The 17,558-nt window shown below is 35.4% G+C and overlaps 1 protein-coding gene across 10 annotated transcripts in view; it reads right to left on the minus strand.

The window, feature by feature from the left end:
* The window catches only part of TANK (TRAF family member associated NFKB activator), a 78,197-nt gene that overhangs the window by 43,902 nt on the left and 16,737 nt on the right, over positions 1–17,558 (minus strand). For 7 of the 10 annotated variants that reach the window (XM_081241998.1, XM_081241992.1, XM_081241995.1 and 4 more), the window contains exon 2: positions 13,377–13,524. In XM_081241998.1, coding sequence (XP_081098124.1) covers positions 13,377–13,475 — 99 coding nt within the window. In that variant the 5' untranslated portion in view covers positions 13,476–13,524. Of the gene's footprint in view, positions 1–2,759; positions 2,876–13,376; positions 13,525–16,242; positions 16,312–17,558 lie in introns of those variants that run through there. The other 3 variants (XM_081241994.1, XM_081241993.1, XM_081241999.1) reach the window with 3 other exon arrangements.

Genomic DNA, 17,558 nt, shown 5'->3' on the forward strand with positions numbered 1-17,558 from the left:
GACAAGCAGATCAAATGCAGGAAGTTTTCTGTAACTTAATCATTTATGAATATGGTAATCTGACTTTTAAATTGGCAATCAGTTTTTAAATTTTCAGATGTTTTTATTACTTTATTAATGATTCTTCTCTTGGTCAATGAAACAATAGAGGGTGCTTAAGTCTTTAAAAAATATATTTGGTTTCTCCCACAGGACAGTGGCAGAAATGAGTGACAAGCAACTTGGTATAATAAAACTGATTTAATATTTAATTCCACACTGTGGAATCTTCTGATATTTGAAACTCCCTAGGCAACTTAACTAGTCAGTCACAAGATATGGCAAAGACTGCTAATTATTACCACGTATGCATTCTCATTCTTTCTTTTAGTAATACAGACTTTTAAGTGGGCACATGATCATCCAGCTAGAGAATATATTTACTGGCCTTCCCCACTACTAGGTGTGACCATGTAACTAAGTTCTGGCTAACAGGGTATGAACAGAAGTGACCTGTCCAAATTCTGGACTACATCATTATAAGGAAGTTGTTTGCTCTTCCCCACTTCTCTCTCTTCTTACTGGCAGGGAAATGATAACAAGTGGAGCAGCCACTGTGACTCCAGAGAGGGAAACTGTAATTGAGGGGTGAATGAGCTGCCTGACTAGCTCTGGCTACTCACTTCTGGACTGTTACATGAGAGAGAAATAAACTTCTATCTTATTTAAGCATGGTATTTCCTGATCTCTTTGTAACAATAGCTTATTCTATCTGCACAAAATTCAGGGGCCAAGCCAACTCTACCAACTGCCCTATATAATAATCTCTTCTCTTATTCTTTAGCACATTAAAAGTTGTTTATGTCAGGGGCTACTGTGATTAAAATATTCCTCTACTTTGCAACAGTCAGAAGACCTTTTAGTCTGGGTATACCTAAGTGCTTATACAAAGCAAGAAACAGAATAAGCCATATTAGACTGTGAATCCTTTAAAAGGTACATTTTATGTTTTATGTATCTTTGAATCCCTAGCATTTATTATGTTCCTGGAACATCATAAATTATTTGTAGGACGAATAAAAGAAATATGAATGGCAAACTTCATACTCTAGCCTCTCTTAGTAAGAGATGTATAAATCACAAAGTAAGGATTTATCCAAGGATAGGGAAGATTATATTTGGTTATTTATAGCAATGGGAAGAAAACAGTTTGAAAACCTGGAATGGGCTGTGATTTAACTAGGTTAGTATAATGAATGTGGACTTTTGAGTCAGATAAACTGTTTCAGTATAGATTCTGCCACTTACGTTAAAAAATTAACTTATTTCTGAGAGTCTCAGTTTCTTCATTTGAAAACGGGGCTACCAATGCCAACTTTGTAGGGCTGGGAGTATTTACATATAAAGTATGTGACTCTTGTAAAATATACTCATTCATAAAAAGTTAATTCTCCTTTCTGCTTTCCGAAGTAATAAGAATTTAAGGATTGAAGGAGGGAAAAGGATACAATTGGTTCAGTATTTTCTGGGATTACCTGCCATTTTAATATGGTCTAGAATAAAGGCTATACTGTAAGGAAGGGCTAAAAACAGTCATGTTTTCTTACAGACTAGAGGTTCTAAGACAAACAATTTAATGTCATGGTGGTAGGAGTGCCTAGACGTAACAATGGAAAATTTGGTATAGATAAGAACACCTCTTAGGGGCCAGGGAAAGTAAATATACTTGATGATCAATAGTAGGATATTAGTAGAAGTATGAAGGATCATCCTTTGAAATTTAAGTGAGGTAATTTAGGATAAATAAAAGGCAGTATTATTCCACACAGTACCTTATAAAACTCATTACTCTATTAATATGGTATAGGTGGGAAAAAAATAGTGGATATATAAGTTCAGGTCTGACATTCAGTTTAATGTGCCTTCCAAGTGACAATAAGATATATGGGTCTAGAGCTCACAGGGTAAATCTGGAGTAGGGAGTTAAATTTAGGAGTCACTGTCATAGGTATTTGAAGCCACAGGAGAAGATGAAATAGCTCATACAAGAATATAAAGTAAGATGCAAAGAAGGCCTTGAATAAGTCTAATATTTAGTGACCTGGTAGTAGAGAATAAACCTACAGAGAAGAATGAGGAAATGCAACCCAAAAAGGAATGAGAAAAATCAAATATGGTGTCTGAAATGTTAAAGAAAAATAGTGCTTTAAGTAAGAGGTAGTACAAGAGATATGATCAGTTATTAGATGGAATGAGGTAGTTCTGTACATGTGAACTGGAAAGACTATGGATGGTTTTAGGCAAAGAAGTCATAGACATGAACTCTGTGGTCAAGCAATTTTCTTTTTTTTCAAATCATAGTTCTACTACTTATTAGTGATGTGGTTGTGGGCAAGTTATTTCACCCTTTTTGTACTTCAGTTTCCTCTTATGAAAGATAATGCTTCCTCGTAAGAGCTGTATAATGATTAAATCAGATGACTGTAAAGCACTTTGGCAAACGTAAGCCTCAGTAAATCTTAGTGATGATGATGGCGAAGATAAAGATATTTAAAAAAATTTAAAACCTTTTTCAAATTAGCATAACTCCATTTTTGAAAAAACATGATTCACATATTCTGGAAGGATGTACATATATTATTAACAATGATTACCTCTGGGAAGTGAGGGAGAGGACCATCACTTTATATTCTGTGTGTCTTGGATTATTTGCATTTTTTTCAATAAGCATGTGCTGCTTTTGTAATTTTGGCCAATAGTATTTAAAAAAAATCACTTACCTGCCTTATTTGTCTTTGTCTCCTTTATTGATCTGGAATACTCAGATGTCTTTGCTTGACAGAATGTTCTTAAATGGATGCAGCACATTGACTTTTCAAAGAGGAGCTTCTGAGTCTTAAACTGCAGTGAACTAGAAGAAATGCTGTGAGAAGAACTGACTTGGAGTATGGACAGCTAAGTGGTAAAAGGCAGGCGAGTCTGTACAAACTGATGAATGACAGGTGAACAGCAATAAAACATAGATAGTAGGAGAATCTAGGCTACACTGATTTTTGTTTTTTGGTAATAGATTTTTTGAAAGTTGTGGTAAAATATATGTAACATAAAATTTGCCATTTTAACCATTTTTAACTGTACAGTTCTGTGGCATTAAGTACACTTACATTGTTGTGCAACCATCACCACCATCCACCTCCAGAACTTTTTCATCTTCCCCAACTGAAAATCTGTCCTTTGAAACACTAATTCCCCACTCCCTTCCCCCAGCCTCTAGGAATCACCCTACTACTTTCTGTCTTTCTGAATCCAACTAGTCTATCCATTGTATGTATATACCACATTTTGTTTATCTATTCATCCACTGAGGGGCACTTGGGTTGCTTCCACCTTTTGGCCACTAAATAAGGCTGCTATGAACTTGGGCATACAAATATCTCTTTGAATCCCTGCTTTCAGTTCATTTGGGTATATACCCAGAAGTGGAATTGCTAGATTACATGGTAATCCTATGTTTTGTTTTGAAGAAACATCATTTATTTTCCACAGTGGATACACTACTTTACATTCCCTTCAGCAATGTACAAGAGTTCTAATTTCCCCACATCCTCACCAATACTGATTTTTTTTAATTTAATTTTTTATAATAGCCATCCCGATGGGTACAAAGTGGTGTCTTACTGTGGTTTTAACTTGCATTTCCCTAATGATGTCAAGCATCTTTTCATGTGCTTATTGGTCATTTGCGTAACTTCTTTGGAGAATGTCTATTCAAATTCTTTCCCTATTTTTTAATCAGGTTGTTTTTTGTTGTTGAGAGTAGGAGTTCTTTATATATTCTAAATATCAATCCTTTGTCAGATAAATGATTTGCAATTATCTTCGCTCATTCCTTGGGTTGCCTTTCACTCTGTTGATAGCGTCCTTTGATGCACAAAAGTTTTAATTTTGATGAAATCCAACTTATCTAATTTTTCTTTTGTTGTCTGTGTTTTTGGTGTCATATCTAAGAAGTCATTGCCAAACCTAATGTCATGAAGCTCTCCCTCTATAATTTCTTCTAAGAGTTTTATAGTAGCTCTTGCATTTAGGTCTTTGATCAGATTTAAGTTAATTTGTATATGGTGAAAGGTAAGGGTCCAACCCAAGAACACAGACTTTCCCCCATATGTTTCTTCTGATTTTTTTTTCTTCTGGCTGCTCTGTGCAGCTTGCAGGATCTCAGTTCCCCGACCAGGGGTTGAACCGGGCCATGGCAGTGAAAGCCTGGAATCCTAACCACTAAGCCACCAGGGAACTCCCTCTTCTTTTAATTTCTTTCAGCAACATTTTGTAGTTTTCAGTGTGTAAGTCTGTCACCTACTTGGTTAAGTTTATTCTTAAGTATATTATTCATTTTGATACTATTGTAAATTGAATTTTCTTAATTTCCTTTTCAGTTTGTTTAATGTTAATGATTTCTGAGTGTTGACTTTGTACCCTTCAACTTTGCCGAATTTGTTTATTAGTTCTACTAGTTTATTTGATGGAATCTTTTGGATTTTCTACACACAGGATCAAGTAATCTGAAAACAAATGGAGATAATTTTTCTTCTCCCTTTCCAATTTGGCTATTGCTTTTCTTGCCTAATTGCTTTGGGTAGGACTTACAGTGCTATGTTGAATAGAAGTAGTGAAAGTGGACATCCTTGTCTTGTTCCTGATCTCAGAGAAAAAGTATTAGGTTAGCTGTGGGTTTTTCATATATGGCCTTTATTATGTTGCAATAGTTTCCTTCTAGTCCTAATTTGTTGAGCGCTTTTATTTAAAAAAAGGTGTTATTTTATCAACTCTCTGCATCAATTGAGATGATCATGTGGTTTTTGTCCCCCTCTTCACTCTGTTAAAGTGGTGTATTACATTGACTGATTTTGATTACATTGATTTACTTGACCATCCTTGCACTGCAGGAATAAATCGCACTTGGTCAAGGTGTATAATCCTTTTAACATGCTGTTGAATTTCATTTGCTAGTATTTTGTTGAGGATTTTTGTATTAATATTCATAAGACATATCAGGCTGTAGTTTTCTTGTAGTGCCTTTGTCTGGCCTTGGGATTAGGGTTGCTGGCTTCATAGAACTGAGTTAGGAAAGTGTTCCATCTTGATCAATATTTTGGAAGAGTGTGGGAAGGACTGGTGTTAATTCTTCTTTGAATGTTTGGTAGAAATCACCAGGGAAGCCATTAAGTTCTGGGCTTTCTTTGTTGTAAACTTTTTGGTTACTGTTTCAACCTCTTTACTAGATATAGGTCTATTCAGATTTTCTATTTCTCCATGTTCCAGTCTTGGTAGGTTGTGTGTTTCTAGGAATTTGTAGATTTTAGCTAGGTTATCCAATTTGTTGGTGTACAATTGTTCATAGTACTTTTGGAATTCTTTTTATTTCTGTAAAATTGGTAGTACTGTCCCCTCTTTCATTTCTGATTTTAGTTATTTGAGTCTTCTTTTTCTTAATCAATTTGGCTATAGATTTGTCAATTTTGTTGATCTTTTAGAAGAACTGATTCTTGGTTTCATTGGCTTTATTAGTTTCTAGTCTCTATTTTGTTTATCATTGCTCTAATCTTTATTATTTCCTTCTTTCTGGTAGCTTTGGGTTTATTTTGTTCTTTTTTAAATTTCTTAAGGTGTAAAGTTAGGTTACTGATTTGTGATCTTTCTTCACCCTTTCAGCACTGCTTTCACTGCATCCCATAAGTTTTGGTATGTTGTGCTTTCATTTTCATTTGTCTCCAAGATATTTTCTAATTTCCCTTATGATTTTTTCTCTGACCCACCGGTTATTTAAGAGTGTGTTATTTAATTTCCACATACTTGTGAATTTCTTAGTTTTCATTCTGCCATTGATTTCTAGTTTCATTCCAATGTGATTAGAAAAGACACTTTGTATGATTTCAATCTTTTTAAATTTATGGTGCCTTTTTAATGGCTTAAAATATGGTCTTAGAGAATGTTTCATGTAAACTTGAAAAACATGTGAATTCTGCTACTGCTGGGTGGAATATTCTGTATATGTCTGCTATTTCCAGTTGGTCCATGATGTTGTTCCAAGTCTTCTATTTCCTTATTGATCATCTTTGTCTGGTTGTTCTATCCATTAATGGAAGTGTTGAAAGTGAGATATTGAAGCCGCCTACTGTTACTGTAGAGTCATCTATTTCTTCCCTTAAATACTATAAATGTTTGCTTCGTATATTTTTGAGTTTTGATGTTCAGTGCATATATGTTTATAACTGTTATATCTTCTTGATACAGTGATCCTTTTATCACTATGTAATGTCCCTCCTTTTTTTGTAACAATTTTTGACATAAAGTCTACTTTGTCTGATATTAGTATAGCCACAATTGCTCTCTTTTGGTTACTATTTGCATGGAGTCTTTTCCCATCCTTTCATTTTCAATCTATGCATGTTTTAAAATCTAAAGTGAGTCTTTTAGACAGCACATAGTGGAATCCTGTTTTTCTATCCTTTATGCTAATCTATGTCTTTTGAGTAGGGTGTGACCCATTTATACTTAATCACCCATAGGGAAGTACTTACTTTTGTCATTTTGTTCTTTATTTTTTGTATGTCTTATAGCATTTTGTTCCTCATTTATTCTGCTACTGCCTTCCTCTGTATTTAGTTGGTTTTTTTGTAGTGACACACTTTGATTCCCTTCTCCTTTCCTTCTGTGCATATTTTATATTTGCTTTGTGGTTATCACTGAGATTACATATAATATCCTGAAGTTATGACAATCTATCTCAAATCGACAACAATTTAACTTCAGTTGCATCCAAAACCTTATGCCTTTATAGCTCTGCCCCCCACTTTGTTATTGATGTCACAAATTTCACCTTTATATACTGTGTACCCATTAATATAGACTTAAAATTATTTTTTATACATTTGTCTTTTAAATCCTGTAGAAAATAAAAAGCAGAGTTACAAACCAAAACTACAGTAATACTGATTTTTATATTTGTCTATGTATTTACCTTTCCCACAGGACTTTATGTTTTTACTTGGCTTCAAGTTACTCTCTAGCACTCTTTCACTTCAACTTGGACATTCCTTAGCACTTCTTGTAAGTCAGGTCTAGGGGTAATGAACTCCTTCCACTTTTGCTTGTCTGGGAATATTTTAATTTCTCCCTCATTTCTTAAGGACAGTTTTGCCAGATATAAAATTCTTGGTTAATAGTTTTTTTCTTCAATACTTTAAATACATCATCCCATTGTCTTCTGGTCTGCAAGGTTTTTGCTGAGAAATCCACTGACAGCCTTATTGGGGCTCCCCTGTACATGATGAGTCACTTTCCTCCTGCTGCTTTCCAGATTCTACCTTTGTCTTTCAACAGTTTGATTATAATTTGTCTTGATGTAGGACTCTTGGATTTATCCTACATGAAGTGTGTTGAGCTTCCTGGATTTGTATATCCATGTTATTCCTTAAACTTGAGAAGTTTTATTATTTATTCAAATAATCTATTTCTTCAAAAGAATTTCTCTCTTCTCCTTCTCCCATGATGCATATATTGCTGCACTTGATAGTGTCCTATAAGTCCCTTAGGTTCTGTTAACTTTTCTTTCGTTTTTCTTTTTGTACCTCAGGCTCCATTTTTTCAAATGACCTGTCTTTAAGTTCATTGATTCTTTCCTCTGCCTGTTCAAGGGTATTCCTGAACCCCTCTAGTAAAATTTTTATTTTGCTCATATTATCGCTTTCCCGATTTCCTTTAGTTCTTTGAGTCTGGCTTCCTTCAGCTCTTTGAGCATATTTACAACAGTTATTTTAAAGTCTTTGTCTGTTAAGTCTGATGCATGTGTTTCTTCAGGGGCTGTTTCTGGAAATTTATTTTGTTCTTTTGAAAGGGCTATGTTACTGCCCTGGTGGTCCAGTGGTTAAGTGGTTAAGAATGTGCATTTCAGGGCTTCCCTGGTGGTGCAGTTGTTGAGGGTCCGCCTGCCGATGCGGGGGACGCGGGTTCGTGCCCTGGTCCGGGAGGATCCCACGTGCCGCGGAGTGGCTGGGCCCATGAGCCATGGCCACTGAGCCTGTGCGTCCAGAGCCTGTGCTCCGCAACGGGAGAGGCCACAGCAGTGAGAGGCCCGTGTACCGCAAAAAAAAAAAAAAAAAAAAAGAATGTTTATTTCAGCAAGCCTGGCATCTCACATTAAAATGGGAATGATTATGTTGTCTCTTGAGGATACAGATGCCTCTGTAACCCCCTCATATGAAGCTGTCTAGTGTCATATCAAACCACAGGGGTTGGGTGATGGAGTTAGATGTGGGAGAACAAAAAGATAAGTATGATCTTGCTTCATTATTGCCACTTCTGGGCCATTACTCGTTTAAACTTAAGCAAAAGACCATTCACAAGGCATTCAATTATACCAGTCTCTCCTCAAAACAGTTATCTTCCAAGATACTAGTCATTCCCTCACATTCAAGAATGTTTGCTCTTCCTTTCACAACAGTCTCTCTAAATGCTCCTAAACCTACCACCATTCTGGGAGAATTGCTCTAGTCTTAGAGTTTCTTGAATTCCTCAATCTCATTCCAGCTACCCACTTTTATGACTCATTATGAAGACAGAAGATCCTAAACATCAATATTTACTCATTGACAATAACCTATCCTTTGAACTCTCACATTCTTCTACTCCCTCTATATCTGTTCTCTCACTTCATGAACACTTCAGCCATAAACCTTCTTTTTGTTCTTAGTCTGTTAGATTCCTCCTAGATTAGCTTCTTTCTGATTTTAGCTTATATTGCAAAGCACATAATTTCAATTGTTTTAGTATGCACTTTCTGGCCACCTAACCAGAAATTCTTCTACTCTTAACTCTACAATCTCTTAATCCTGGATTTGGCCACCCACTTGTTCTACTTCTATACCAAGAAACTTGCTGAAAAAATAACCAGCAAACATGGATTGACACCACCAAAAATTCACGGTAAAGGCTGGATGCAAAATTTTTCTTCTTTCTTTTCTTAACTGAAGCTTTCAAGTCTTTATTACCACTTTCAGAATATCCTAAAATCATTTCACTCAGTAGATGACCTTATCTTGTATTTAACAGGAAAAAAAATGGACTCTCATATGATAACCCTATTTTTTATTTGATTTTTTAAATTGAATAAATTTGACATGTAACATTTTGTAAGTTTATGGTGTACAGTGTGTTACTTTTTTTTTAGTGTGTTACTTTGATACATTTATATATTGTAATAGGATGGTTATAGTCATATTTATCACATTAAATAATTGTAGTACAATATTATTATCTATATTCGTCATACTGTGCATTGGATCTCTATGGCTTATTTACTACTTGTTACAAATTTAAACACCATCAGTCTTATCTGCCCCCTCCAATTCCTTAGTAACAACCATTCTACTCTCTGTTTTTTACAGGTTTGACTTTTTTTGGATTCCAGATATAAGTGATTCATGATAACCCTTTTAACTTCCTGCCACCTCCACCTCTTATCTGCAAACTTATTTTCATTTGCAGCTATTTCTCCCTCTTGTTCCCTCCAATTCTTAGAGGAATGGGTGTTTCTCCTCTTGTTCATAGTAAATTCCTTAACCTATTTCTGAATCTCTAGCGACCAACTGGTTTTCCTTATTTTCTTCCTCTTACCCTCCTGTCCTTCATATATTCTTTCACCCCATACATATAACTCAGAAATGTTATAAACATTCAAGGCTATGATGAAATCTGTTGTTCTATAACCTATGTCTATAATCTCCAATTCAGAACTCTACCTAGGCTTTTAGGTCCATAGTTGTAACCATCCATTGGACATTTTCACCTGCATGTCCCATAGGTAACCAAACCTAATAACTAAAATCTATACATCTTATTTCCCAATCCCTTAAATCTGAACCTTCTTCTCCATTCTTGGTTTCAGTTCATCAGCACCACGATTAATCCAGTCTTCTCTTCCAGATACATGGGTATCATCTTAGAATCTATGCCATCACCCTCAGAAGTGGCCTACATTCAGATGCCACCTGCTTTTCATTCTATCTCCTAAATAAAATCTTAGATTTCTTCCCAAATTGATTCCCAATGCTTAATTTAAGTCCTCATTTTGATCACTTGAAATGATTGCATTATTTCTTTTGTAAATTGAAGCATATGTACATATGTATTTAATATATGTATATTAACAGAAATATAATTATATATATATATATATATAAATGCAACTTGATGCTTGCCACTTATTTTTATATTCCTGGATCTCAGACCATTGCTTAACATCAATGTATGTTTGTTGAGTGATTTCCAGACTATTCTCTATCCTATTTATCCTCTATCCCACTGTCGGGAAGACTCTTCTAAAGCATATATTAAATCCTTCAATAAATTTTGAATGAATAAGAATACAGTACAAACTACACAGTCATAATCATCGAGATAGGGCTCTAATCTACCTTCACAGCTTCTTTTCCTATACTGCCCTATAGTTCCTTTTGGAGCCATAGGATCACCTTATGGTACACAAAACATACCATACATTCCCTCACTTCCAAGGTTTTATTATATACTATTCTCTCTCTGCTTGCAGGATCCGTCTTCCCTAATTTACCCAACTCCTCCTAATCTTAGCTAAAGGGTTGGGCTTAGTAGTGGGCTTATGACCTGATCCTTCCAGACTGAGACAGATGCCTCTTCTCTGTGCTCACATATTATCCTGCACAGATCTCTACTGTAGCACTTAGTATCCTATGGTAATAACTTGATCTTCCTTTTATACTTATTGAAAGTTCCTTAAGGACATAAACTATATTTTATTTCAGTATTCTCAGAACCTCATTAAGGACCCAGTACACAGCAGACACTCAATAATGTTTCTTAAATAAATCAGAATATTTAGAGTTTAACATATAAGAATATATAGTATGCAGTTTTTCTTCCCCTGTTCTTGAGAAATGTAAAAAAATATTTCCCTTTCCCCTCTTTAAGATAATTGCTGCTGTGAGTGAAGGTTTCTTCCATGGCAGATAAGAGATTAAATTACAGAAGTTTTCAACTGCTTACCACTGCCCAGTGCAGAAAGAGGAGGAGACAGAGAAATTCCTGTGTCTGCCTTAACCCAAGAATATCTCAATACTCCTTTTCCCTAATTCTGTGTTTCCTAACTTTTCTAGGACAAGTACAGCATTGTTGAAGTTTCTTAATGAACCTAATGGGAAAATGAGAATAATAAAAGCTGGGAGTTTTTGTTTTGTTTTTTAAAAAGTGATTATGCCTTATACATGAACTAGAAAGGAAAAGAAATCCAAACTTCATTTCAATAATTGAGAAAGTACCTGTCATTATCCCATCTCTGTTTCTCTTATGCACCCCTAATGAAGACCTCTAGCCCATTAAGTTTACCTATATAACTGTGAGTATTCTTTTGTAAATCAAAAGGAGAATCACAAAGAATAATGATAATTTCTGAGGAATGCAGTGAAGTATGTATAACAGCTAGTTTTATAATAGATGTATCAAATGGAAAGGAGGAAGGGAATTGTGTAGTTCCTATATTTATGGAAGAAACTAAGAACTGCATGGCTAGCATACTTCTTAGACTTCAGAATTTCACAGGCTAGTAAATTTTTTTTTTAATTGATGGAACCAACATAAGATCCTCCACTTTCAACTGCCTGTGCAGGAATAATTCAACATAGCAGGCCTTAGGCTGTTTATCTTCAGAAAGGCCTATTTGCAAGGCTGGGCCTTGACGGCATCTGGGAACTTGATTTTTTTTTTTTTTTTTTTTTTTTAATTAATTTATTTATTTATTTTTGGCTGCGTTGGGTCTTCATTTCTCTGCGAGGGCTTTCTCTTGTTGCGGCGAGCGGGGGCCACTCTTCATTGCGGTGCGCGGGCCTCTCACTATCGCGGCCTCTCTTGTTGCGGAGCACAGGCTCCAGACGCGCAGGCTCAGTAATTGTGGCTCACGGGCCTAGTTGCTCTGCGGCATGTGGGATCTTCACAGACCAGGGCTTGAACCCGTGTCCCCTGCATTGGCAGGCAGATTCTCAACCACTGCGCCACCAGGGAAGCCCTGGGAACTTGATTTTTGAAAACATTTAAGTGATGATTCTAAATGCTGTGCCAGCCTACTTAGACTGTACCATGAGATTTATGGTAAATAACTACCTTCCTTCTGAGAATCTGAAATTTTGGTTGACAGAGGGTGCCTATGTAACCAGCCCTTAAAAAAAACCCAAGCTCTTGAGTCTCAAATGGAGTTCCCCATGCCAAAACACTGCAAGTGTGTTGAGTGAATTTTTGAAGCTGGAGAGAGGGTGCTCTGTGTGACCTCTCACAGGAGGGAAAGAGCATAGGAAGCCTGCACACAGATTCCTCTAGACTCTGCCTGATGTCTTTTTCCATTAGTGATCTGGCTGTCTATCTTTACAATGTCTCTGTAATAAATCTTAGCTCTGAGTATGACAGTATACTAAGTCCTGTGAGTCCTTCTAGAGAATCGCAGAATGTGTGTATGGTATTGGGGACCCCCAAGACACTAAGTAATGATATTAAACAAGCAAACAAAAAACTCTATGATCATCATTCAATGAATATATACGTTAATAAAATTTTGCTCTTTATTCTGACAGTACTGAAACATGGAAACAGTATCAGAATAAAGGACAGAATTTTAAACGGAATAAATTTAGCATTTTAAGAAGTTCATTACATTATTCTCATTTTTCTCATTTTGCCGTAGACCAGTGAAAACCTTATAATGGACCAATAACAGACATGTGCCTGGTAACTACTAGACCAAGTAATTTTTGCCTGGGTATACCTTTCTTCCAATTTACTTTCTTTTGAAACTGAAAGCACTAAACAGAAGTTTTATGTGTACAGGAGTAATTTTAAAAAGCTGAACATTCTGGTAAGTCACTAAAGATTTCACTGAAATAGTTGATTTTTAACTGTTACATTTAAAGAATGGAAGACTATTATAAATTAATAACAAATTTAGTTCCAGGATATTTTAAGATTTGTATAGTCCTCTCACCAGCCAAATAACCATGTAAAAAAAAAACACAAAAAATAAAACTAGCTGAGATAGTAATACTTCTGACTTTTAGTTTGTCATTTTATTTAAAAATTATTTATGGAAGATAACATTCTTATCTTTCCTCAATACAATCACCTTAAAATGAATTCTTCCCACAGGTCACACAATGTTTTTAAAAAAGGTAGCAAATAAAAATCTCAAATTTCATCCATTAATATATCACTGTGTTTTAGTTCTTCAAGGCACTTTCTAACAATATAATATTTTCCATTGCACAACACTCAAATTCCATTTACCAGGGTAAATAACTTTCCAAACCAAAACCACATACCTTTTGCTGTAGTTCTTTTACTGCTGAATCTCTATCCATGCATGCCTGTCGAAAGGCTTCATAAGCTTTATTGAGCTGCTCGCCAATGTTTTTATCCATTCCTCTCTGTCCTGTAGCATCACTATAAATGATGGAGTAAATGACAGGTCTGGAAAATAATTGAAAAATTTAGATAGTTATTAAGTTATATAAATCTCATTTAAAGAATGTACCTCAAAGACAGTTCTATATGGTTTATCATGAACATTATAGCACCAAGTACTATAAAGTTTTATAAAGGCAAAAAAGCCTCATTTAAAATCCTGATCAGAAATATTGTGAAACCTTAACTTCTACAATTTTTAAATATTCTTTACTAATGTTTAAGGAGCAATTAGGGTTCCAGTTCATAAAGATGCTACTTTGCAAATGGTATTCTATAAATGCAAGCTAAAAATGGAAAAATATAAAAGGCCATTTGTTATTCATCTTTATTACAGAAATGCACAACAGGATTAGCAATGTGAGAAGGGACTTCTTTTTACTAAATGGACAGTTATTCCCACTTACAAGGTAAATGCCTGCTACACTGAAATTAGAGCAAAATTAAGTAGATAAATGTTTGTGGATGGAGTTCACACTGTTGTTATCACAGAGCAATTAAAATGTGTGAAAATGCTCTTATTTTAGCACAAAATCTAGGGAGAGCTGCCGTTGGACTCTACATTAAAAAAGAAAAATCACATCCCATCAGTCTTACCCCAATGCTCTATTAGTTTGCCAACTTTTTTGCTATTTCTGAACTACAGGTGATTTACTCAGTGGAGGTAATTTACTTTTATCGTCTCAACTTGGATAACATCTCTAATGACATTCCCTGACTCTGAGCAGAGGGTCATCTAATGACTGATTCTTCCTGTCAAGCTGTGAAAACCACACCACAGAGCCTTTCTCTTAATCCTCTGAAAGCCAGAGTAGACAAAGTTCTCTATCAGTCATAGGGGATTTTGGGGGGTACCAAATTATTTCACTCCCTTATGATTAGAAATCCTTCATAACAGTCTCTAACCTTTTATAACACCTTTATTTTATCGTCGGGTATACATGCTTTAAAAAACTTTCAGTATTTTACATTAAGATGTTCATATAACATAAATTCACCATTCTAAAGTATACACTTCTGTGGTTTTCAGTATATTCACAATGTTGTGTAACCATCACCAATATCTAATCACAGAACATTTTAATCACCTCAGAAAGAAACCCTGTACCTATTAGCAGTTAGTCCCAATTCACATCTCCCCTCTATCCCCTGACAACCACTAATCTACTTTCTGACTCTATGGATTTGCCTACTTTGGACATTTGGAGTCATAAAATACATGGCCTTTGTGTCTGGCTTTTTTCATGTAGCATAAAATTTCCAACCTTTATCCATGTTGTAGCATGTAACAGTACTTCATTGCTTTTTATGTCTGAATAATATTTCATTTTATGAATATACTATAATTTGTTTATTCATTTCTCAGTTAATGGACATTTGGGTTGTTTCCACTTTTTGGTTATTTTGAATAAAGCTACAATTTGTGTATATACCTGTGTGAACATATGTTTTTAATCTCTTAGATATATGCCTGGGAGCAGAATTCCTGGGTCAGATGACAGTTATGTTTAACTTTTTGAGGAACTGCCACAAAAGTTCCAGACGTTTCCACAGAAGCTGTACCATTTTATATTTCCACTAGCAACATACAAGAGTTCCAATTTCTCCACATCTTCACCAATAATTGTTGTCCATTTTAAAATTATATGCTAGGATCCTAGTGGGTATGAAGTGATACTTGATGTTGAGCATCTTTACAGTGCTTATAGGTCATTTTAAAATTATATGCTAGGATCCTAGTGGGTATGAAGTGATACTTGATGTTGAGCATCTTTACAGTGCTTATTGGTCATTTGTATATCTTCTTCGGAGAAATGTCTAGTAAAGTCCTTTGCCCACTTTTCATATACACATACATATATACATATATAATTTGTAATATTTTCTCCCATTCTATAGGTTATCTTTTCATTTCTTTGATAGTGCCCTCTGACAAAGTTTTTAGTTTGATGAAGTCCAGTTTATCTATTTTTTTTTGTTCTTGTGCTTTTCATATCATATCTAAGAAACCATTGCCTAACCCAAGATCACATGGATTTTTCACCTGCATTTCCTTTTAGAAATTTTATAATTTTAGCTTTTTTTTTAAAAAATAAATTTATTTATTTATTTATGTATTTTTGGCTGTGTTGTGTCTTCGTTTCTGTGTGAGGGCTTTCTCTAGTTGCGGCAAGTGGGGGCCACTCTTCATCGCAGTGCGCGGGCCTCTTAATGTCGCGGCCTCTCTTGTTGCGGAGCACAGGCTCCAGACGCGTAGGCTCAGTAGTTGTGGCTCACGGGCCTAGTTGCTCCGCGGCATGTGGGATCTTCCCAGACCAGGGCTCGAACCCATGTCCCCTGCATTGGCCGGCAGATTCTCAACCACTGCGCCACCAGGGAAGCCCTACAATTTTAGCTTTTACACTTAGATCTTTGATCCATATTGAGTTAATTTGTATAATATGGTATGAGGCAGGGCTCCAGATTCATTCCTCTGCATGTGGCTAGCCAGCTGTCCTGGTATCATTTGTTGAAAAGGCTATTCTTTTCCCACTGAATGCCCTTGGCAGCCTTGTTGAAAATCAGTTGACCATAAATCACAATGCCCTTTTAAATACCTAGGTAGTATTTCAATCCCATCAGCCAGTCTTTCATTTTAAGATACTAAATACACTCCTAAGTTATTTTCTAGGCTTGATAAAAACAATTTCAAGGATTTTATTATGGGGATTACAGTGTCTTTACCTTGTGAAGCAATGAAAGAATGATATATTTTTTAGGCACTCCACTTGAAATTTGTTTTTACTGCTACCTCTGGTAGATGGAAAAGATGAAATACTGTTAGGATAATTAACATTGCCAGGATCTCTGACATACCATAGACACTATGGAAACATGAGTAATTAGCATGAACACAAAGCATCACTTTGAGTATTTATTTAGATACTATTATCATTCAAAAAATTGATTTAGGGTGGCTTAAAAAAACACACAAGATTAAAAATAAGTATATAAGCAGGAAAAGAAAAATAAGGGTAGGTAGCTACAGGGACTATAGTATACTGTAATATGCTCATGCAGAAATTAGACGATTTAAGTAGCTAAGTGGCTAGGTTGTCTATCACTGTCTTAATAAGCTGCAGATGTCATAACAAATTGTCAATGTAAACCACACCTATATTTATCTGGGACAAACAAGAGGCTTGAATTGGGAACCCATCTCGTTTCTTGTTTTGTTCTATCACTGACTGACCCTGTGAGCTTAGTTCAGGGCCACTAAATCTTTTGGGACTCAAGTTTCTGTCTCTTCAAAACAAAAAAAGATGTCTGGATTCAATTTCTAAGGAACTTCTTTGTTCTATAGTTCTTGAGTCTGTGAATCTAAAAATGCATGTCTGTTTCATCAAGAAGGTGCATTCTTGCTTTAAAAAATGTAAATACAGTACTAAAAACAGCTGCATCATATGCAAGTAAATCATGTGCAGCCTTCATTTCAGTTCCTTGAATTAGATCACACAAATGTCACTAGGAAGAGTTACTGAGTAAATTCCACATGGAGGCATCCTATTTTTTGAAATAAGAATGTATGCTGGGAGATATGATTCAGGTCAATACAACTAAATAAATGATACATTTAATACCTATCTCACAACAAAGAAGAAAATTGGGTGTTAGATCAGTGACACTGACCAGAGAAAAAGGAAAGAGTCTCTGGGACCCAGCTAATTAAATTGGACAGATTTCAAATATTAACACTCTGAACTTTAAAGCCACTTGTTCCTCTATTTTTTAAAGCATTTGTTAAGTGTAAAATTAATTTCACAATTTAAGAGGCAGTCACAATTCAATTACATTTTGGTATGCCTTCTGCAAAACTTGCCAGGCTCCAGGGAAATGGTTTTATTTACAATAAACATGCTCAAACTCAAATCAAATGGCCACTCTCATCCCCTAAACCCAGGAGGTCCAAGCTAGAGCCAGCTCTGCCTTGGAAACATTCTTCTAGTTATGGCTTCACTCTTTTAAATGTATTTTAAGGAAAGCCTTCCGTGGTAATTTAT

This window comes from Mesoplodon bidens (genome assembly GCF_964165515.1).
Source record: "Mesoplodon bidens genome assembly, chromosome: 8".
Taxonomy (NCBI): Eukaryota; Metazoa; Chordata; class Mammalia; order Artiodactyla; family Ziphiidae; genus Mesoplodon; species Mesoplodon bidens.